The 24,497-nt window shown below is 44.2% G+C and overlaps 1 protein-coding gene across 4 annotated transcripts in view; it reads left to right on the top strand.

Annotated features, from left to right (window-relative positions):
* The window catches only part of LOC119651713 (protein sickie), a 467,977-nt gene that overhangs the window by 181,056 nt on the left and 262,424 nt on the right, over positions 1–24,497 (top strand). For all 4 annotated transcript variants that reach the window (XM_038055429.1, XM_038055427.1, XM_038055428.1 and 1 more), the window contains one exon: positions 12,263–12,582. In XM_038055429.1, the coding sequence (XP_037911357.1) occupies positions 12,263–12,582 (320 nt within the window). The remainder of the gene's footprint in view (positions 1–12,262; positions 12,583–24,497) is intronic.

Raw genomic sequence — 24,497 nt, forward strand, 5'->3', positions numbered from 1 at the left:
CTGAGCTCAAAGAGTTATATACGGGGAACGAGAATCATTTTATTCTATGAAATTACCGATTTGATAACCTCACAACCCACCAAACAAGACCCTGATTCAGAGTCTCGTCCCTGCCGGGGAAATGCGTCTGAATTAGCAGCTCCATGGTCTCACCGGAAGATTCCATCCAAAAGTCTTCCAACTTTTTAAGAAAGATAGGACTTCTATGTTCCTTGGCTACAATCTAACTGAGTCTCGTAGATTTCTTGGTGCTTTCAATATGCTGACAATAATCCAACCAGGATCGCTTTTAAGTAGTCCAGCTAGCTGATTTGGGGCTCCTTGGGCAGTCCTTGTATTACTGTATTTGAATCTGTAGTAGATGTTCAAGATCTTCCTGAGGCTAGACAAATTTCCCTTCCACCACGGTGGGAAAATCTTTTCGTTATATTTAGCAGGGGACTAAACTTTGAAAGCGGTTTCGAATACCTTTTCTAGAGCCGCAACTTTTGTCTCTAGCTCGTTTGTCGTGCCAATGTTACCAATTTACGGACCGGAAAGTTTGTTTTGGATAACGAGCAAATTTCTTCCAGTCGATCCTACTGGGATTTCTGAAAGGGCTAGGAACCTTTACGATGAAATTTCTAAAGTATCAAACTACGATATAAGAAGGATCTCTAGTCAAACACACTTCACTTCTGCACTCTGAAAATTCCATTGTCGCTTGGTAGGGTGATATCAACCTCCTTGATGAGGTCCTTCGTCGGAGGACGAGGAGGAGACATCGATATTCTGATGACAACTGCATGCTCTCTTACTGAATAATGGATAGTGGTCAAATGACTGCTAAAAGTGCTTTCCGTCAGTATATTTGATATACTGGGCCGAATAAGTCAGGATTCTATGGATTGCCTTTTTTCTTGCTTCCAGAGTCCAACCACATTTCCGTATGTTAACGCCCCTTTACCATTGGCAAAGCTAAGAGCGAATATCCAAAATGTCTCTGCCACGGACTAAGCCCGGGTCTATTCAGTATAAGCTATCGCTGTCATTCGAGTTTTTGGTCTTTTCCTATCGATTGCAATGTTAGGCTAATCTTAGCTGGATATATCATCGAAGACGCCTCTCTCACAATTTTACCGCGATCTGTGTAACCCCACATCGATCGAGGATGTGCTCATTTTGGATATGGTCATAGCGTATTATGCCACAACAAACCTTTTCGTCTTCATTATCGTGAAGCGGCATTCATTACGTTAAATAATCGGCTATAGAGGTGAAGGACAATTATACAGTGCGTCAGGGCGGACGACATTTCGGAAGTTTTTGCGTTTGAGGCGTTCGTTGATACATCGACCACACAGAGCGCTAGTTATAGAACGTCACTTTATCCAAGTTACACTAATACGTGAATTTATTTCATAGAGCAGTTCACCTTGGAATGATAAAATTGAACCCAGATACTTAAATTGCTCTAAGTTGAGGGTTGATAAAAACCCTCCACAACATAACGAAAACAGAGCCGCGACTTTAAGGCTGATTAACCAAAAAAAGCAAGCTAAGTGTGTGTCACTCGATATTTGCGGATGGAGAATTCACTTGAACTGATTCCTGCTTGCCGCAAAAACTAACTAAAAGGATAGATATTTGTGGGTCAGCAGCCTGCATTCTCGAATTGTTTATTGCTTCGGAAACGGTTGCCTTACTACGAACGCGGTTTGATCGTTTGACAGCGGTTTATGACTGAATTCCGAAATATATGAACGCCACTAGATGATTATACCAAGGTACTGCAAAATGCTCGCATGCTCCAACTTCAGCAGGAATTCCAGCGGGATAGGATCAAAATTTTGGAGTTCGACGTGGTAAGGTGGTCGGGCTTTGCGAAGCACCCCTGTGTCTTTTGCGGGATTATATTATTGTACTCTGAAAAGCTTGCTGGAAGGAAGCATGAGTCTGATGTCAGATTGAGACTTACTACATCCACAAGGTGCCTTCTCAACTTCCGGGAATTGGTATCAGACAAAATATCTACTTCTATGAATTTATCCAGTCCATAGAAATATCCCAATCTCAATAATAACCCTTGCAGTTCGTGCAGAGCGCCTACTTCCACTTTTATTTAGAGATGTGTAGCCACTCCTTAAAGACTCTCTCCAGGTCTTTAATATATATCGACACACCAACATTTTGTGCATAGATGTGGTTAACATGTTATGCCCCATTTAGAGCATAATGGCAAACATAAATTTACTTTGTTGTTCATACACGGAGATGTAAAAATCTCAGCAAAGCACGTCTGTGTCAGCTCAGTGGCACGAACATCGGAGATAGAGCAGGCGCGCTTGGAATCCACGCCCAGTAAAATCCACTACCGTTTAGGTATTACTTCGCTGGTGGGTTTGCCTTTAGGCACTTGTGATTCTGCTTTTTGCTGCTGGTACTCAGAGGCGGCGAGGAAGTTGATGGGACAGAAACCCCGGGATGGCCTTCAGGAGAATTTCTGGGGCACAGGCTAAGTGCGGTTGGTCTCTTTGTGAGAGCTTCATGGTAGCTGCCCTTGTCGCCGTCAGAGCTCCTTGTGGGCTTGGGCATGGAGTTGTGCCCACAACTCGGGCACCGCACCGCTTCGTTGCGGTTGCCGCTTTAGGTGGTCCTCGCACCTACTGTAATGTGTAATGCAATACCGCTGCGGCAGTTACGGCGGGACTTTGATTGCGGTCTGCACAATAATCTGTGCCCGAAAATCAGGTTAGACCGACACGGCAGGTAATCACATAAAAGTGCTGAAGGAAATCGTAACTGGCAGCTTTCCTTCGATCTTGACATTTCTACAGCCTGCGTACTTTTCGTAGCCGACCCTACCACATACCCCCCGTACCTCGTCCTCGCTTACTGGAAGTGTCAGGCACTCTTTGAATTGAATCACCGTTTACCTTCCGCGGTTTTGTTGGGGAGGAAACAGCCTGTAGTGTTTTTATTGTCACCCTGTAAGCCCTACTCTAAGAGTTATATCATCATGGTCGCACAACTGTTTAAAGCAGCTCCTTTTCCTCCTCCGAATGAGTTTTTTAAACGACCCTGTAGTTGCGTGTATGTATGTCTCTTCTGGGTCGTTGCCAGCGGGCTTTCCCCTATACCTGTGGTAGAGCTTCTTCCCTGGAACCATGCGACTCGCAGAGTTGCGATTCCTTTGTTCCTGCAGTGTCTACCGGGAAGCAGTCGCCTTCTGGGCATAGTAGCATGGCATGCTTCCATCACCCTTTGATGGTTGGGGTAACTTTTTATCTGCCCCGGTCATCCAAGAATATGTCGAATCTGAGTGCCATGGAACACTGTTCCGCTTCAAAAGCTTCGTTCCCTCGCGCAACTCCCCATTTTGCGAAAGCTCTTTTTCGAGGAGTCTTTTCACCTCTGACTTACCAAGTAACGCTTCTGGCTAAAGCGACGCTCACGTACGTCAAGTACACTGTAAACCGCAGGTCTCGGCATCTGAAAGTGTATGAAGTCCTGACAATCGGGAGTACCACGTCTATCTCTGCGAATGGTTCGAACAGAAGACCTTCTCTCATATTCGTTATCCGGCTGCCTTATCCAAGAGCCTACAGGTTAAAATCTCCGGTTATGATTTTCCACAAACAACTTCTTCTGAAAGGGTCCCTCAGAGGAACCAGTTCTTGTCCCTCATGTGCGTTTAGAGTAGTGAAATCGTAAAGCCTGTTCCAACAAGAAAAATGGGGCATTTTTTCGGAAAACATCTAGGGTCCATATCTTCTCTCTTCCTCGTCCTTTTTCGCTCTCTCCACTCCGACGCTCCCATACTCCTCCCTTCGTTTTCGTCCTTTTCTCTCTTCGTCTTCCATCTTCCTCTTCTCGTCTCCTCCTGATCTTCTCTTCAATTTCTTTCCTTCTCCTCGAGGTGAAAAAAAAGTGGGGGGGCCTCTCCCTTCCTCTCTCTCCCTCTTCTTTCCAACTGTCCTCAGCTCTTTCTGTCGTCTCGCTGTTTCTTTCCACCCCTTTCCTCGTTCCCCACCTCCCCTACCCTTCATTACTGGTCTCTCCTCTTTTCTGCTCCGCCGGGATTAATTAACATTTATACGCGAAAATAAATCCCCAGACTAATAAATAGCATGATCCTTGCTGTGTTTTACAATTAGGTTGTATCTTAAAGAAAGTAGTCGAGCGAAAAATAACAACAAATCACGTCGCTCGCTTACTATGTATTTAATAAAGCAGATTTGTAGCATCACATTTACATTTGTGCTCTATATAACAGAACAGAAGATTGACCAAGACTAAAATTTCAAAATTTAATTTTCATATTCATCCCCTCATAAATTTTCCTGAAATTAATATCTTTTCGTCGCAATAATTTTAATCGTCCGCTTCCAAGACTGACCATCGTTGTACGCATAAATTATACCTGCCGGACAGCGAAGATTCCTCTGTATTACTCTCATCCTTTTCATTGCATTTGACCCCGCCGCACTAGTAAATTAACACCTCAATTCATATTCTTAAGCAGATAAAAGATGTTAACAACTTAAGACTGAAAATTATGGCATTCATGATCAGCCATAATGGCAAGGTCAAATTAGTGGAGTTCCTCGCAGACCATTTCCATTTGCGAAATGGGATTCTGCGGGTAGAGCTGATGCTATTCACTTGCTAATGCATCCGCAGACAAGTACCGGCAGTTTTTAATCAACGATGACCTCATATTCGCATGACTATGCAAATGGATGTCCGGTGGCCGGCTGTTCGCCTGCCTTCCTGAGAATAAGTGAAGCTCGGTTCATCTTGGAGGCTGCTATGAATGCTACAATTGGCATAGATACTCTAGCGGAAAGATGCATTCGAGTTTTGGTCGAGTTGTTGAAAAGATTCCAGATGGATGGGAAGATAGATATGTTCCCTGATTCGGAAAGGGTGTTGCAGTTGAGGGTGGTGGAGGAGCACTTTGCCCCCAGGGCTGTTGAGTACTTTTATCTTCTTTTAAAGGGCTCGCTCGTAATTATCCATACATTCCTATCTTTTCCGTCAAACATTGTAGATTCCCACATTTCCACTGTTCTAGTCTTATCTGGATGAACATCTCTGACTTCCACACTTGACTGCAAGTGCAGTGCGATGCATGTTAACATATCTGCATGTTACCTAAAAGTAAGCAACGAAGCATTCAGGTTACGGTCATTGGCGCTTATTTGCATAAACCATTTGGCTCCACCGATAGACCTTCATATCAATAATGTTTACCATCACTTGACTCTACGAGCCCAGGGATCACATTAGGCGCAAATCCATTTTAACGGCCCAACACCCCTAATTAGCATGTGAGTGCACTCGGGCATGAGCCAGTTTGCGAATATCTAGATTTTATGTGCCTTCAAGAGTTTGTTTATTTGACTTTCGGTTCGGCAACATTGCTATCGGATGCATTCAGATTAGGAGTCTCGAGCGTGGAGCTGAGCCCAACCGAACTGGAAACAATCAATGCGGAAGTCCAAGTGGGGCCACCAATCCGTTAATTAGTTTACGTGACGTGCCCTTTCCCACTAACATGGTACATGGCCGATTGCTGTCGGGTGTTAATGGCCCAGTCACACTAACTCGAAGTATTTAATTATGGACAAGCGTGTTTCGCATACTTTGTTTCGTCGAGATATATTCCCGGCTCGGAGATAGCGTCGACCAATGGAGCGTTACATTCAATAATTTCACTAACACCGCATGTGTCTAGGGGCGAGAGACTGCACAACTTAATTTGCTATAAATCTACGAATTTATGTTTTTCTAATTACTCATAAATAAGTGGAAGTTTCTTGCAACCATCTCATCCCATTTTCCTATCCTTTGTACGTATAGCAACCTCGTTCGACAGCTCCCTGTTGTTTGGGAAGAGTTTACGTAAGGCACTATGGAATGATTTATTGCAAATTGAAGAATATTTAAAGCTATCAATGTTCAAAGACGAATAGCCCAATTAAGCCCTGAGAATTCCTAAAAACGCGTCGGTTTAATACCACGCCTGATCTGGTTCTGGTCTACACCACCACGCTTAGGTCATCCGGGAGACTCGCTTTTCGGGCTTCCTGCAGTTCTTGTAGCTTCTTTTGAATCGTGTTCATTGCGGCATTTACTATGGTTTAATCTGCCTCTAACCTCAGCATTTCGTCTACAAGGTTATGGGCTCCAATGTATGCCTATCGTATCGTTCAACCTTCTTTTCTCCTTCATGAACCTTGGACAATGGAACATAAGACGCTCTGGGTCTTCGGTTGTAGTGGCGCATTTCGGCAGTCGAAAAATTCGTTCAATCTGAAGTGATGCGAATACTTACTATAACCACGCTGTCTCATAAATTAATTTAATTCTCCGCGTTTCGTTTGACCTGTCTTTCAACGCACGAGATTATGGGTCTAGCGATCCTTTTCCAAATCATCCCACCGTTTCTGCCATCTTCTATACGGTTCCTTCCTACTGACTCTTCGGAAATCTGCAGTCAACTCTGAGGGATTCGACTTCCCCCTTTGGTAGGGATAGAGCGTCTCATTTGCTAAAAAATAAAAAGGGATCATCACCGGGGTGGCATACACTGCCTCACTTGGAACTACCCTATACAGACTGGACGCCCTCAGCGCAATTGGCCGATATCCCGAGCTCTCCACTGCGCCTAAACTGGAGTGCATATAGTACCACATGGATTTCATCATCTCTGCGATAGGAAGCCAATAACTGTATTTTAGCTCTCCGTTAGAGGCAAACTAGCCTTTACTGCCTTCCCTCTTGCGTTGCCCAAGTGCCCTTTCAAACTTTACTTAACATCGACCATTACCCCCACTAAACTTCTTAGGAAAGAATGAGTCTCTTCAAATGCACATGAAGTTCCGGCTACTGTGTTTATTAACGTATCCATTCATCATCATCAATGGTACAACAACCGCTAACCGGTCTAGGCCCCCTTTAATAAGGAACTCCAGTTATCGCAGTTTTCCACCGAGGTCCACCAGTTCTATATCCCTAAAAGCTGTCTGGTGTCCTGGCCTACACCATCGCTCCATTTCAGGCAGGGTATGCCTCGTTTTCTTTTTCTACGGTAGATATTCCCCTTACAGGCTTTCCGGGCTGAATCATTCTCGTCTATACGGATTAAGTGAGGCGCAGCCAGAGATTATGCACTGTCTGTTCGATCCAGATGAAGACAATTTGTACATCTCGGGTCGTTCTTCCCATGATGGTCGATATCGTCACCATGGGCCAGTAAATTGATGGACTTAAAGAGGATGGTGCCTCTCGCATTTACCTCAGCATAACGGATCACATTTTCGAGGGCAGTTTAAAAAGGGTGCACGATAGGGCATCCCCTTGTCTTAGACCGTTGTTGATGTTGAATGGTCTCGAGAATGTTCCTGCTGCTTTTATCTGCCCTCGCACATTGGTCAGGGTTAGTCTACTCAGTCTTATAAATTTCGTCGGGATACCGAACTTTCTCATAGCTGTATGCAGTTTTACCCTGCCTATGCTATCATAGGCGGCTTTAAGATCGGTGAAAAGATGGTGCAACAGTTGTCCATATTCCAACAGTTTTTTCCGTCGTTTGCCGCAGAGAGAAAATCTGATCTGTTGCTGATTTGCCTGGAGTGAAGCCTCTTTGGTATGGGCCAAAGATGTTCTGAGCGTAAGAGGTTATTCGGCCTAGCAAGATAGCGGAGAATATCTTATAGATGGTACTCAGCAACGTGATACCTCTATAATTGCTGCACTGTGTGATATCTCCCTTTTTATGTATGAGACAGATAATGCCTCTTTGCCAGTCGTCAGGCATTGATTCGCTGTCCCACACCTTGAGCACAAGTTGATGAACCACTTGGTGTAATTGGTCGCCTCCATATTTAACCAATTCGGCTGTAATTCCATCGGCACCTGGCGACTTATGATGGTTAAGTCGATGAATTGCGCAGACTCTTTCTTCTATACTTATGGGTGGCAGTATTTGTTCGTGACTTTCCGTTGGCCGGACCTCCAACTCGACCATATTTTGGTTGTTGAGCAGTTCAACAAAATACTTAACCTACCGCTCCATTATGCCCATTCTGTCGAAACAGAACAGACAGAATGGGCAGAATTTCCCTCTTTATTTTGGCAGGGTAAGCATTCCAGTCCTAGCTTATATTCATCGTCTAACCAACCGTTCCGCCTTTTTGCCGACGCTTCATCTCCAAGACCTCTGCTGACTGCGGTTATCGGGGCATACGTTTCCCTCTTATAAGCGTTATAGGCTGTCTTGTGAATGGTTTCAGTATTAATTCTCACCTTATTGTAAGAGGGGATTCTAGGTGGTGTTGTTATTCGAGCTCGGGATCCCGTGCAAACGTGATAGTGATTTGAGTCCTGAAGGCTGAAAGGTTGCGGCATTCAATCGACCGGTGGTCACTTTGGTTGAAAGTGGTCCCGTCTGGAGAGCTGAGAGCTGAGCACCATTCGACGCAAATCGTTCATCCCTTTTCGTTGCCGGTTTCATCATAGTAACATCCATCCAGCCCGAGGCACCTTTCTGACTTCGTAATAAGTTGGTGTCCGTTTAAGATTGTTAGCTCTGCCCATTACTACACCAAAATAAGGAATCGCTGTCAAAATCGAAATCGCAATTAGCTGTCAACTGTTGGAAGATCTTGTCAGCAAATGCTCAGGAATGGTTAGAACCTTTTGACTATATAGTTTTTCCTAAGCCAATAGAACTGTGTGGGTATAATACCAATTCATCTCACTATCCACTCACTCGACATTTAAAAAAAATGGATCTCTAATGAGTTGTGTGGTCCATTCTTACTCTCCCAAAATTGCTGTCATGTACTTGAATGCCAGCTCTCAAATGACTAGCAGCCGCTTCCTTATCCTTCTCACTTTTTCTGAGCCATGTCGGTCTTCACTTCGCAGGGTGGAGAACAATTGCAATTTGTCAAAGCGCTGGCCAGATCGGCCCTTGAGTTCCAAGATAGATTTCCTCCAATCATCTCGATCCTTCGATCTCGTCCTCCAGTTGGAAAATTTAAGAAACTTTTCACTACGCATCGCTATCCCATTGGGCGGCGTCCTTCGTGTGTGCCTTTAAATACTCTGTAAGGTATTGTCCGGATGGCTCAAGTGGTTAGAGCGCTGGGCTGTCGTAGCGGAAGGTCGCGGTTCAAATCTCGCTGGGGGCAGAGGAATTTGTTATCGTGACTGGATGTCGGACACCAGTCGACTCAGCTGTGAATGAGTACCTGAGTCAAATCAGGGTAATAATCTCGGGCGAGCGCAATGCTGACCACATTGCCTCCCACAGTGTACTGTGGTGTACCGTTTCGGTCTTGAATGAAGTGCTCTAACACACTTCAAGGCCCTGATCCAATATGGATTGTTGCGCCAACGATTATTATTATTATTAAGGTATTTGCTTGTAACCGACGTAGAACTTTACATTCGACGGCATTGAACGAATTTATAGTAAGTTGGTATCCATTGTGTAAGCAAGCTTACAGTAAAAAGGGGTTCCAATTCTTCTAGCGTCTAAAAGTACACTTAACATAGGCTAGCATAATTCCAATAGTTTCAGCTGTAACACCAGTAGTTGCCACCAAGGTCCGCCCACAAATACTGTAACTTCACTAAACTGTCCCGTCGACGCCCGATTGCAGGTCTCTGTACCAGGCAGCCTCGGAAATGTTGAGTTGGGGGGTCCGTTAGAACACTTCAGCTCCTATCACGTCATTATCAAAACTTTACATGTCCTTTAGCTGATGTATGAGACCGCACTGGAACGTGAAATATAAAAAAGGGATATCGTGCGAAGTTGAAATGCAACGGACATGAAGTTAAACGCGAAAAATAAAAGGAAAATGCCAGCTTGAATATACGTTGGAGTTGTAAAATCCAAGACCCGGGCGACGCGATGGAGAGGGAAGATCCAGAACGGAGGTGCGGCCTCCAACCAACTGATTAAGCAAAGTAGGAGTACCTGACACTAGTGGCTGATTTTTAATTTATTCGCTTAGATATCCTTCCTGTACAGCCATTTGAAGCAATTCAAAGTTCATGCGCAGGTGTTGCATACCAATGTCTGCTTGATCCTCGCTGGTTATCGCTCCTTGACCGTCTTGCTCACGACCGGCAAATCCGCTCGATAATTGACTTTGTTTTTGTACCGGCGAAGATCGCATTGTCAGCTATGGACCCCTCGCGTCAGGACATTGCCCTGCAAATACATTTGAACCCGTTCCTGTTCCGCTGTAAATAGACAAAAATGGGGGGTTTTTTCCTTCGTCGTCACATTTTGGCGGAAACTCAAAACTTTACATTTAAGTTGTTTAAGTCAACTCGACGTCGCCCTTTTTCCTCCTTCTTGTGACGAATGGAATCTGTACAGAATGAGGTTGAATTGGGTCGCGCGTAGGGCGAAGATGATGATACATCGAATACCAATAGTGTTTGGACAGAGACCTCAACGAATCCTGCGCAGTGGTCCCAGCCAGCTAGTATCCTTTCACTGCCGATGACCCCAGTTGCCATGATCACATCCGGAATAAGAATTTCCGCGATCGATATGGGGTTGCACCGATCATGGAATAATTGCGAGAGAAGCGTCTTCGATGGTATGGTCACGTAATTCGCGCTTAAGAGAATTAGCTTACGAAGATTGGTCTGAACAGCGAAGATGGTGGTAAACGGTAAAAAAATGACCGAAACAACGATGACTTGACACGCAGATGGTGATTTGAAGGCCGAATTATTTACTAAAATTTGAAACGTCTGTAAAGCTTACACAACTTTATCTAATTATTCAAAATAGGTGCCAGTCGATTCAAAACACTTCTCCCAGCGAGATACAAGAGCATGTATGCCAGTTTCGTACAAGTCCAATTTTCGGGTGTTGATAAACTCGTCGAAAGCAATTTTGATGGCCTCTTCATTCCTAAATTGTTTTCCGCAAAAAAATGATCCAAATGCTTGAAAAAGTGGCGAAAGGTCCGCTGAATATGGTGGATGAGACAGAGTCTCATACTGGAATTCGTTCAACTTTTGAACCGTTGTTCTGGATTCATGAGTCGTGCATTGTCGCGCAAGAGGATCACATCATCTCTCTTGACTAATCTGGGCCGTTGAATACTCAATTTTTAGTGCATTCCCTCGAGTTGGGCACAGTATTTCTGTGCATTTATCGTTTCTCCAGATGCCAAGAAATAATAGTGGATAACTCCAGCTCTAGATTACCAAACAGTCACCATTACCTTCTTCGGATGAAGACTCGGTTTCGGCATATACTTCGGTGGCTCATCAACATCTAGCCATTGTGCTCATCGGCGACAATTGTCGTATAATATCCACTTTTCATCACACGTCACCATTCTGTGCAAAAAGGGATCGCTTCTGTTGCGGGTGAGTAAAGAACTGCAAATTTCCATTCGAAGCGCCATTTTTGCTTTGTAAGGACATGCGGAACCCATTTGTCGAGCCTTTTCACCTTTCCGAGTCGTTGCAAGTGCCGGGAAACTGTCGAATAGTGTACGCCCAGTTTCTCTGCAATATCTTTCACAGACTGACGTGTATCGGATTCGATTAGCAAACACAGCTCGTCGTTGTCAATCGATGGTCCTGGATGTCCACGTGGCTCACTTTGAAGGTTTACTTCGCCTGACCGGTAGTTTTCGAACCAGTGCTGTGTGATTCGTTCGTTTACCGTATCCAAATGCGCTGTTAATGTTCCTGGTCGCCTCCGCTGCTTTATGACCGGTTTTGAACTCATACAGAAAAAGTATACGTTTTTGGCTCTTTTCCATCCTTTTTTCCTTTTTATTCACTGATTAAATGTAGGAGTATTTATACTTCATTATCCGACACCAACAGTACCAACTGGTGGTAATTTGATACGACAAAATTGCAACTAACTTCACTTGATTGCTAAATTGGCCATTTCATTTGCAATAACCGAATAGTTATCCATCTCTCCTAATTTGAAGGTAGCGGCATTATATGGTAAACTTCCACATGAGATAACAGTTGTCGTAGTATTATGCAATTTCTTTCTTTTCCCTTAGCATTCAACAGGCGTTTAACTCTATATTTACCAATTAAGATTGCAATTAACCGCACTCCTCTCTGATAAATAGGCTAGCAAATATTTGGAATAATTTATATATTTATTTTATATTTGTTTTATTCACATTTCGGGAACCATCTGTTCTCTTCATCAGTGCTACATGTCTGCTCCTGGACGTCTTATCACATCCTTTATCTCTTCTTTCAGTTCGATAACGTCAATTCCTGTTTAGCAGTGCTCCGAGTGCACTCTGTAGGCGGGTTAGAATCAATCACCGCGAATGACATCTCGAATGGTCGGTTGAAAGCTGTACTAGCGTTATTTTTCGCTCTTAGTCGATACAAACAACAGTCGAAGCAGCAAAAGTGCTCAGCGCATCACACCAAAGCGGAGACTCACCAACAGCAACAGCAACCACCAATTCAGCAGAAGCACCCGCAGCACAGTTCACAACCACTACTACCACAGGCCCCGCCGCAAGCGATACAACAACCACAGTCGGTTTGCACCGAAGCAATGGCAACTCGGTAAGTGGATTTGCTAACTTATCGAAACTTAACTTACAATTAGGATACTTTTCGACAAAGTTGGGTCTTGACTAAATGCAGAAAAAGACTCAATATAACAGTTTTGGTGGGAATCTGGATACTGATTGAAGTTTTGCTATGGTTGTCGCAGTTCAATGGATAGGGATGGAGGGTTCAGGTTAAAGTCCGTAAAGCGTTGCATTTTCAGAAAATAATTTCAGTTACTCAACATGGCCCGAAAATCTGCCTATTAATATCTTGATTTGCCAGTAGCATTGGAATTAGGAAGGTAAGTGCCAGCTTGATATTTTAACTTCTTCTGTTGGGAAAACGCGTTTCTTTTGGAAAAATGTATCTAATAATCAGTTTTCAAAAACCGGGTCATGCCCATTATAAAATGGACGTCTGAATGCGATAGTCATCACTGATGTTGGTCATGATCATGTCATGGTTTCTAGGAGTTCTTCCATTAAAAGCAAAAATTGACTCAAATGGAATTAGCAAATTTGCCTGTTTTATTTGTGATCTGGCAATTACGAGGAAAATATGGTTATTACTGGAGCATTCCACGTTTGCAATTTTCATTGCTGGCAGTATTTTTTACAGGATATCGTGAGACCTTTCACACAAAATCCACGCATTGAATTTCGAAAAACGTGGTTATGATATTCTTGTCTGAAAGTTAGATTACTGGCTTTGACTTTAGCTATGGCGACTCCTTCTCATACTCGGTTGCCTTAAAGTGCTGCTTAAAGTTCAAAAAAGAGTAGACACTAAAAACATTTAGGTATTTCAGGGCCTAGGTCTCCTTACCCCTTTAATTTTTGTCGAATTCCTATTTCAGATAGAGTGCCGGCTAAAACCACACCCTGTTGCATCTAGGACACTGACCTGGAACCATTTGACACATTACCTTAGGCAAGGCCTATTTAGTATAGGAGCACAACCCCGTGGAACTTAAGCTGCCCTGGTATCTCTCCTATCCATTTCCGTTTTTTTTCCTTAAGAATGCCTTGAGTGTAACATCCCACTCGACTCCACGTGCCCTCGCTCTCCAGAATTTCCTCAATTATAGTGTCCTGGAACACTTGACGGCTTCCCCCGAAAGGTGATGACTATGGCAATCCCACCTTCCGCAGAAGAAAAATTTGTGGCAGCCATCATTCACTACTTCCTTCCAATAAATGCACTCGGTCGACCATGGTTTCCCGATTGTGTGTAGGTAACAATAAAAATACCAGTGTTCGCTGAGCAGCTGGGTTAGATAACAGTCTATCTCACCGCTTTCCATTGAACCACAGATACGCGGTCCATATACCCTTGGTTTCGCTTTCCCACGATTTCTACCGTACGCAAACAGTAGATGGTCTCTCTCCTAAAGCGATGGTATCTTTATTTTCTTTGCATTTTCTGCGCAGCGTGCACAGCGATCTCGCAACTCGCAAAGCCCCTCGCTGTTGTACCTGAGGTACGCGTTTGGGTTGCGTTTTCTTACTGTGGGAGTCAGCTCATACTTCGGAATTGTAAAGAAGGACAGCCCACTAATCAACAATCGACTCCTGCTGGATAAAGGACCTCTGCCATTGGACATCTGCTAGCAAATTGAAAATTTTTCAGCCGCAATCTTGTCTGCGATGTTGCGATTCTGCTCGAAGAAGCTCATCTTCGTGCTTATCATGCCGCCGAAGTATGTCACCGCCCCCTTCGACGAGACTATGATTTCATCAACCTGAATATGGAGAACATTGGGAATCCTCTCCTTGGTCAGGACGGCGACTCCGATTTTTTCCAGAGCTAAGGAGAATCTATACTCAGTCATCTATCTATTAACTCGCTGCGTCATCGATCCCAGTGTGCGCTCAGTTTGCTCAACCGGGTATCCGGCAGCTAGTGCTCAACATCATCCGCGTATTTGGCCAGATTTGATTCATAAGACATCTCGGGTCATACCAGACTGTCCTATAAGCCGTTCCAAAGGTCCGAGCCACCTTTGATATGACCTTCATATCGCCTCACGCGTCTCATAGAGCGGGTAGCGGTCCTTCAATATCTGCAAGAGGATGTCTGGAATATGGAAGCGATTATTCAGCGCATCAAGTGTTTCTTACTTCTAACACCACATGGAGCCCTACCGTCAAGAGTTGCAACTGTGCGCCTCAGCCAATTTCACCGCTTCGACCACTTCCTTGCCTGTATCAATTGTCGATCACTCAGCTTTAAAACCATGTTTTAGTGAAAAGTTTCCTGCAGCACGTATTGTGTCAGTCAGTTTTCCCATAATGAGCATCTCAAGCAGTTTTTCCGCTATGGGGATGGAGAGTATGCTTGCGGCGTTTCCGAGTCGCCTTTGTTCTCGTTTATCATTACAAGCTTTATAGCCTTCACCGGGAGGGAAAAAGTATATATTTGAATTTAAATTTAAGCACTTCTTTGGAAATACATTCCAATACTCGTCTTGTTGAAGAGTGGTTATTCCTCCCAGCCAACTTACTAAGGCCGGCCCAAAAAGAGAGCTTTGCATGCCACACAATGCACCACCAAGGCATGTGACGCGTCCATGCCTAGGAGGTGTTCATTCCGCAGTAGAAGACCCAACTACTAGTGGAATAGTGAATTGGCCAGCCTTCGATCAGCCTGACACAGAACCAGACGAACGCTTCAGAGGACGGTAGTAGAAGTGATCAGGGACAAAAGGAGCATATTTATAAGGTAGCCCGTGAAAATCTCAAGCTTTCCTCTAAAGGAAATCACTCCTACTACCGTCCTCTGAAGCGTTCGTCTGGTTCTGTGTCAGGCTGATCGAAGGCTGGCCAATTCACACTCCGCTAACGGAGCAAGAGTGAATATTTTAAGAAACTTTTCTCGGAAGCGAATGTAAATCCTTGGGGGAGCACCTATAGAATTGTGATGAGACGATTGACAGGCTGGCCATCCCCACAGATCACGTGTCCTATTCTCTTGTTGAAAATCATCCAGGGGTTATTCTCCCTGCAGGAGAGGGGCGCTGACATGTTTCAGGGATCTCTCAATGTAGCAGAAATTCCTTCAGTAACCACGGACGAACTGTGGGAGATCTGCAGCAGAATAATAATAATAATCGTCGTGTTAGAGTACTTCATTCAAGACTGTAAGGATATATTACAGGATTACAGTACCCTGTAGGAGCAATGTGGTTAGCATTGCAGCAGAATAGGTGAGAAAAAAGTTTCAGGAGTGGATGGCATGCCGAACAGAGCCTTTAAGATCGCCCTAAAATCCTGACCAAATATGTTCCCACGCTATTGTTTGAAGCTTGCATGTCCAAAAGAATATTCCCTACACCATGGAAGTGGCAAAAGCTGCACTGCTGCCTAAAGCTGGTAAACCTCCAGGTCAACCATCCTCTTATAAGCCCATATATCTTCTATACACTATGGAGAAAATGGTGGACCGGGTAATTTACAATAGATTACTCTGGATTGTGGAAAGCCAAAGAGGCTTTTCAGATCGACAATTTGGGTTCCATAAAACCAGATCAATCATTGATACCATCAAAATGGTTACTGCCTTGGCGAATAATGCAATTCTCGAGGAGGAATGCATTTAATTCGGCCAATTGGAATTATACTATAGTCCCTGACGACGATTGGTGTTTCCACCTACCTCGCAACTATTCTCGATAGCTGTGGTATGACACCCTACTTTGTCTCCGTGGACGTTCCACAGGGCTTCATACTGGGCCCATTACTGTGGAAACATCATGTAAATGATGTGCTTAACCTTTCGGAGGTTGTCACGTCGGTGGGTTACGCCAATGATATAGCGTTGGTTGTAGCCATAAAGCATCTAGAGGATACTGAGTTATACTCTTGCGAAACAACCAGTGTTGTTAAGGCCTGGCACTGTGTTGGTACTTGCGGAGGAAAAAACGAAAGCGGTTCTTATCACAAAGCACCGGCAGCGAAATTATGCCCGAATTAGAATCGGTAATTACATCACCACTTCCAAGAAGATAAAAGATTTGTAAATAGATAGCAGGAGGATTGGGAAAGGGCCGGTGGACACATAGGTTTATACATACCATCGAGGAGTGGCTGGAGAAATAGCATGGGGATTATAATTAATCATAATTTTACCCAGTCTGTGACGGGGCATGGGAGATAACTCCCCTATAAAGCCAGTACCTCTACAGGTTCAAATTGGACAATTCGCCCAATTGTCCAAACCCGAGGATGCAGAGCACATGTTTTTCCACTGTCCGAAAAGCATGGACGAAAGAAGAAACCTAGAAGAAACTTTAGAGAATGCTAACACCGCAGAAGGCCATCAACTCAATGATCGCATCAATTCAGGGCAAACTGCGAAAAGCGGAAGAGGTGAGGAAGGCGTGGTCGCGAACATTGCGCATGGAAGATAGGAAAAATAGCGAAAGTGAACTAACTCCGCCCCGTGATGTAATATCTTATGCTGGTTCCATAGAAAGGGAGGAATTGGTGGTGGTTTTAATGAGTAAAAATCCCACACTCTAACGTGTCCCGACTAAAGTCTTTTGAAGATTTCCTCCTCTTTACAAAAAAAAAATCCTTGAGGTGGGCGGGAAAAGTTCCTATATGATTTCTTTCATTTTCACTACTTCCATGGAGCAGGGTGATCGATGGACGCCGAGATTTCTGGTAACTAGGCTATACCCGACGGCTGATTTGTCGTCGCTGAATATGACGCCCTAATGGCCGCTTGGCTATCAGTCAGAATGGTGATTTTACGCTTGGGACCCGGACCATGCAACAGCCATCGACAGGCTTCCTGTATCGCCTGTATTTCTGCTTGGAATACACTGGCGATATCTGGAAAGCCATACGATTCGGATACATAGTGCGTACTGGAGAAACCCACTTCCGCACCAACTTCACAGACTATCTTTGATCCGTCGGTGAAGAATACTGTGTCATAGCCTTGCAACATGCTGCCGGTCTCCATTCTGCCCTGGTTTTACTGTCCAACACAAACTTTCTCGTAAAGTTAGGCTTGCGAGTGGCGTAGTCAGTGGGAAATGCTCAAAGTTCCCAAGGTACTTCGTCTAGGATGTTACTATGGTAGGGCTTCCCTGTCCAGCCCACGCAGCCCTGTATCACTGCACGCTACAACGTATCTAATGTGAAGGTCTAGGGGTAGGGGGTGTGGGAGTACATTGAGAGCACCTGCCAGGCAGGACTGCAGAGCCTCAGTAGCATCTGCACACGTGGTTCTTTGACTCCTATTAAGCTTCGTTCTATTTTACTTTTGTTCAAAGCTTGCCACCATACAAAAGAGCCGTATGTTAGGGTGGGACGTACCATATCTGTGTACATCCAGAGAACCATTCTCGGTTGGAGACGCCATTTCTTTGCAAAGATCCTCTTGTAGGCGTAGAAGGCTATACAGGTCTTCTTAACGCGCAGTTCTATATTGAAAATTCTGTACAGCCATGATGTCCTTCTTTTGCCTTTCCCTTCATAATAATACGTTTTAAAAAAGAGTAGTTTCGAACTTCTCATGTTGATATAACAATATCAACGTTAGGAGTTCCTGAAGTTTACTCACTGTTCATTCTCATTGCTTTTACAAGTAGGATTTGAAAGTCTTTTGGGTAATTAGCAGTTCTTAGCTCCGCCTCTCCAAAATCTTCTAAAGGTATGTGACTCAGTGTTTCCAATTGAGCCACAATCGCCAAAGAAGTCGCTAGTGACCTTGGAAGTTGTATCTTATTGTTTCCTAGGATCCTGTCTTTGAATTACAGTCTGTTCGCCCGAAATAGATTAAATTCTAAAATAAGGGCGGTCTGACAGTGGGACTTGGTAACTATGACGCTTTTCTTCTTGCCATTAATATGGTATTGCAGGATAATCGCAGCTAGTTTCGTATATAGAATTGTCAGTGGCACTGACCTACCCAAAATTGAGCGATTTAAATACGTTGGATCAATGCTATCAGACCATGGAGAACTGCATTATGAAATAGCTTCACGCATTTGCGCAGCCTGGATTAAGTGGCGTTCCACAGCTGGTGGTCATTGTGATGGACATATCAACGAACGTGCCAAATTTAAAACTTACCGCTGTGTCGTCCGAATGAACGGCGGCTTGCGGTAATGGAGACGAAGATTTTATTCAGGCTAGTGCCATAACACGCCCTTGATCACATCCGAAATGAGAATATCCGTGATCGATATGGGGTTGCACGAATCGAGGAAAAATTGGGAAAATGACGAGAATTTACTTGCCAAGATTGGTCTGAATATCGAAGTCGGTGGCAAGCGACTAAAATTGGCCGAAACAGCGATTGCCTGATCCGCTAGAGAGGGATTTGAAAGCCTTTCGACTGCATTCAGATCAGGCCTTTGATAGAAATGGTGCAATCTATCAGGACGAACCTACCTCGTATGTAAAGGGAACAAAGGCTAAAGGAAAAGAAGAAGGTTTTTTCTAACAACTTTGACATTAGGATACAGATCTCTAGTCTCGTGGGTCCTCCATCGTAGCCGCCTCCTTTGATTCAATACCACCGATTTTATTAGACCGAAACCATAGCTTTTGTCCCTGAAAAATATAAGGCAGTCCTGAAGCTATGTTAGCCTTACTGCCAGTACGAAGGAAAAGGCTTTGACTTAATGTAGGCTGATTTGACCAACGTTTATGTTGATATAAGAGTAGATTTAAATACAATGGGAAATAGTTAGAAATATACTCTGTCGGTCAGTTTAGAGTTCACTGGTGTCACCGGGTTTCCCTCATATTCTACCCTCAAAGATTAGGGCCCATTTCGACCCATTTCTCTGAGAATTGTCAGATTTAGTGTTGCAGCAGTGGTCACTGGTCAGTGGTCTCCATTCACCAAGGATTTTATTTTTTGAAGGAAAGCATTGTTCTACTTTCGGTTTAGTGCTTTCTCTGGTTCGCAGTATCTGGTCAACACAGATCTGATTCCGCAAACTGATATTTAGCCAGCTTCGTTCATATCACTAGCTTCACTTTTTGCCGTTTCTTTCGCTCAAGGTTTAGGAGGAGGCTCGAAAGGGTAGAATTTAGCTTCTCATGGGAGTCCCCATATAGGGGCCCTATCCATGTATGCACTACCTTTCGCACCTGGGTTTATTGCGGAAAAGACATTGCAAATTGCTCTCTCTTGTATAAGTCAAAGACGTTCTCCACTTCATTGAACTTCAACCTTTCCAGGAAAAAAAGTGAAGCATCATTTGATGACTGTTTCTGAGCAGACTTCTTCTGCCTCTTTTCGTCTAGTTCGAACTCCAAGCCGAAACCCTCAACATCTGTTGATTAATCCTTCTTAGCATTCATGAACTTTATCCTCCAGTGCTCAAGATCAAAGCCCGGAATGCGAATAATATTTCTTGCCTTTCTTCGTGGGGTCGGGTATCCAACATGATCTGTTTTGGTTTTCACAATTGTGTGTGCCAGAATTTATAGCTGGGATTACCGGCTTTAAGGTAACTTCATCAGTGCACTCCAAATCTTATGAAAGCCTTGAGTATTAAATCTTCACTTTGATCTGATCTAGGTTCGAAAGGTTTTGTTTCACAGACACTTCCGCAGGATGGAGAGATGGCGAATTGTCATTGTGACATTTTCCCATCGCCTCATGCAACGCGGTCTCAGATTGAATCTAAACAAAACTGAATTTTTGACGACCGCTCCGCATGAAGCAGGCACAATCACTGTCAGCGGCTGTGATTTAAATATCTCGGATCAACGCTATTAGCCAATGGAGAACTGTGTTATGAAATTGCTCAATCAACGGTATCAACGCAACCTGGATGAATTGGCGTTCCACAGCTGGTGTTCTTTGCGATCAACATATCAACGAACGTCTCAAATTGAAAATTTACCGCAATGTCGTCCGTCCTGTCACCCTCTATGGTTCTAATGTTGGCCGACTATAAAAGACAATGAATGGCGTCTTGCGGTAATGGAAACGAAGATGTTGTGTTGGACTAGTGGCGTGACACGTTTTGATCACATCCGAAATGAGGATATCCGCGATCGTTATGGGGTTGCACCGATCGTGGAATAGTTGCGAGAGAGGCGTCTTCGATGGTATGGTCACGCAATTCGTGTTAACGAGAATTCACTTGCCAAGATTGGTCTGAACATCGAAGTCGTTGGTAAACGACTAAAAGGCAGGCCAAAATCACGGTGGCTTGATACGCTGGATGGGGATTTAAAAGCCTTGAGATTGCATCCAGACCAGGCATTTGATAGAGCCAAATGGCGAAACCGATCACGACGAGCCGACCCCACTTGTGAACGGGGCAAAGTCTGAAGAAAAAGAAGAAAAGATAAAGCTCCCACGAAAATTGAAATGAAGCTGCTGCCTGTTTAACGTCATCTTCCTCCCCGCCTTCGTGTTAGCGTTCCTATGGGAGTGACCATCGAAATTCCTGTCGCTGATTTGATCACACCCACACCTAGTCACCGTGGAAAGGTGCAAAAAGCCCAAGTTCTAGGCATATCAAATCGTTGCCCACCACAGATATGTTGGTGTTACAGTCTGATGGAAGAATCTAATGCGTCCAATGAGAGTCTCGCCGATTTTGCCACCTGGTCCCGGTCTTCCTCGAAGGTTCTTCTTCTTTGAATTTGATTTCTCTAGATATTGTCACGCCTGGTGATACAGCAAGGGCCATGCTCTCATTACAAAGGAGCTTCCCCTTCTTTCACTGAGCCTTCTCCTGTGGGGGAACTGGTGTCTTTTTCAGGTTCACGGTATCCAATCTATACCACCAGCTTCCCTTTCTTCCGTTTTTTCGGAAGTTCCCATTTGTCCTCATTCGTTTTCTGTACGATTTTGGGCGATAGTGCCGAGGATATGCCGGCTGTAGAAAGAGCTGCCATATTCTCTCTTCTGGCTGACTATGCCTTAGGCACTAAGTCCCTCGGCTACTATTTGATTACCCATAGCGGCGGGTAGACCCGAAGTTTGCGACTGGTGTCCGAAGGGACAAAAAAGCGTACTAAGACTGAGACAGACCTCCGAGTTTTCAGACCAGTAAATTTTTTTGGATCATGGCATGGCATGACATGGGCCTGGAAACTGTCTAGTTCTCTCAATATTTATTGTTTTTGGCGGACGGTGGATGATGCTCGGCAGATAATTAATTGAGAGGGAGTCGTTTCTGAATTTAAGTTTTTTGATTGGAATTAACCGACATTTGATAACCCTCAATCCAGCTCAAAGCTGGTAAATATTCATATTCCACTTTGAATTCTCCAGAGAATCCCCAGCTCAATTCTTCCCTATATATTAAGGTGCAATTTCCGATAATTATTATTATTGTTTATTATGCGCTTCTCGGTCAACGACGAAAATCTATTTCCTTCCTCCACTTCAACATCCCCTAAAATCACCATACGTAACGCAGCAAATAAATAAGCGTAACGAAACCTCGGAATTTCCCCCGAGAGACGTCTTCTCCGGAGAGAAAGAGTATAATTACAAACAACTTGCTAAAAGCCTTTTCGAAGGTTGTGCTAATATCGAAATGGATGCAACTGATTGCTTCCACCCTGCAGTTGAATCTGCGTTTCGAATCCCATCAGTCTCCCTCACGAACGAATGAACGAACAACATCGCATTGCTACCCTTGCTTCAACGACTCAGTCTCGGGTCCATTAGCTTCACCCTGTCACAGTTATGGAGTTATGAGAGTGCAACAATAACTGAAAAACGTTGTCCTTTACGATTTTGCCATTGAATATTTTTTGAAAAAAGGATAATACGTAGTAGGAGGGGTAGTCATACAGTATGTTCCCAAAATAAATTCGTCAGAAAAGAATGTGAGGCGAGTACGTCGTTGCTGCTAGGATCAAAGGTACCTGCATGCTATTTCCAGCCCAAAATGTACTCCCTAATAACTCTCTCTATGCTGAAGAGAAACGGCTTCACCCCAACGACCGGAAAGGATGCCGTAAATCATGTGGCATGTGTACGTTAAACACAGATTCGTCGGATGTTTTGAATGTGGCGGTGGCGATTTCGTACGTAGCTACGTATATCGGAACGGCTGAAAACAAACCCCTAACACGAGCCATTCAGGACATAAATAGTTACGGCGATACCACGAAAAGAGGCTGCTGCTACACTACAACCCTCCGGGTTCCTGAATCATGGTGCATTGTTTGCCCTGAATTATATTTGCCTATCATCTTGGCACGAGTGATACAGGAGGAACGGAAGGAGCTGGAATACCGAAGGGTGGTAGCTGCTTTAGAGAACATAAATATGCTCGTGCATAGGTGCATAGCGGAGAAAGGCGAGGTTTGAAGGTTTCCTTGGAAATTTCGACGGGGATAAGTTCTTAAAGGATGTCTTTGAGGAGCGATTCCATGGCAAACCGTTGAAAATAATTAATCGCTCGAGGCAGGTGGAAACACACAAATAAATCCTAATTAAAACTCGTTCAATCAAGCGCAGGAAGTTTAAAAAGGACCCTCATCTCCCCTATGCGCTCTCTAGAGATTATTAGTTGATTCTCTGGACAGTGTTCGGTATTAAAATCAGCAACGCTCAACGGAAGTGGGTGAAGTTTGCAGCATAATGGACTCGTTAATGTGTCCGTTCATCTCCAGGCAAGAGCCGGATAGCTTAGCAGCATGTGCGCTTCTGAATTCGCATTTCCTATAACAAATAGGGGTTTCGACAGAAAATCTACATTCTGTTTATATGCGGGGATGTAATTCCCATGCCCACGGGGTTTAATTATGGCTCAGGTACAAGCGTTGGTCGTTAAGTCCAATTCGATGTTTATCAATGAGAGGATTACTCTCGGTTGCGACAACTTGTATCCGTCTATTCACCCCCTCAAATGCTGATACCCTTATGCTGCCTTTCATGCTAGCCTATTAGCTTCCAAGTGGCTACCGTTGTATGTGTAGTGTACAAACCAAGTCGACATTGTTGGGAAGCTTTTGTTGAAAGCGTGAAGTGAATTTGGGCGGGAGCGAGTATGTCTGGATACAAGTTTTACGATGTGCATAGTGAGAGTCAGGGTTGTTTGAAAGGGAAACTTGTCACAGTGGTTTTGGTGTTTATACTGGAGCTGTTGCTATGGCAATGCATCCTTCGCGTAGCATTTTGAATTCATATCCAAGGAAAAGGAATTTAGATCAAGTGGAGTTTTGAATAAGTTATTTCTCCGGTCGTTGAAAAGGAGGGTTCGCGTTTAAATAAGCGTCTGAGGGTGGCTAACGAGCCTTTGATTGCAGGACGATAGTGGTCTATGCCCTTTCCTTTTACATTTCACAGAAATTTTTTTCTTTGGAAAATCTGAGAGTGGACGGGAGTCGACAACTTACTCATCATGAAAAGTCTGCTTCATTCAGAGAATGAATAATATGCAAGCGCTTGACCCAACTTTATATGATTCACGAAGTGAATCTGTAGTCATTAGTATGGAGATTCAATGGAGAGTTTTCAATTAAATTAATTTTCTGATTTGCGTCACATGGGCTGAATTTGCAATTCAATAATATAAAGTCTGCTGGGCATCCTCTAACCAGTAAACGAGCAGCTCGTAAAACGCCTGTCAGTGAGACGGCTAAATTTAACCTCTTACTGACAGAGCTAACGACACCGAGCTGTTACAATCTTTGCGGCACACAAGCCATTTTGGCATGTACGGATCCCGAGTCTCTGGATACGTTAGCCGTCATCGCGGACAAAATCCATGAGGTCCACGTGCGACCCATGATTGGCGTGGTGTCTTGTGACAACTCAAGCCAGGTGGCTCAGCTACAGCAGATAGTGGCAACATTAACAGCTAGCGTCCCTGAGTTGGAAGAGGCCGTCGGTGCTTTGCGTTCAGGCAGTAGGACTAGATCAAGGCCCTCAAAAAGGGCGATCGCTTAGTAGGTCGTCGGAACCTTCAGCAAGTACCGGGGCAT

This window comes from Hermetia illucens, chromosome 3, assembly GCF_905115235.1.
Source record: "Hermetia illucens chromosome 3, iHerIll2.2.curated.20191125, whole genome shotgun sequence".
Classification (NCBI taxonomy): Eukaryota; Metazoa; Arthropoda; class Insecta; order Diptera; family Stratiomyidae; genus Hermetia; species Hermetia illucens.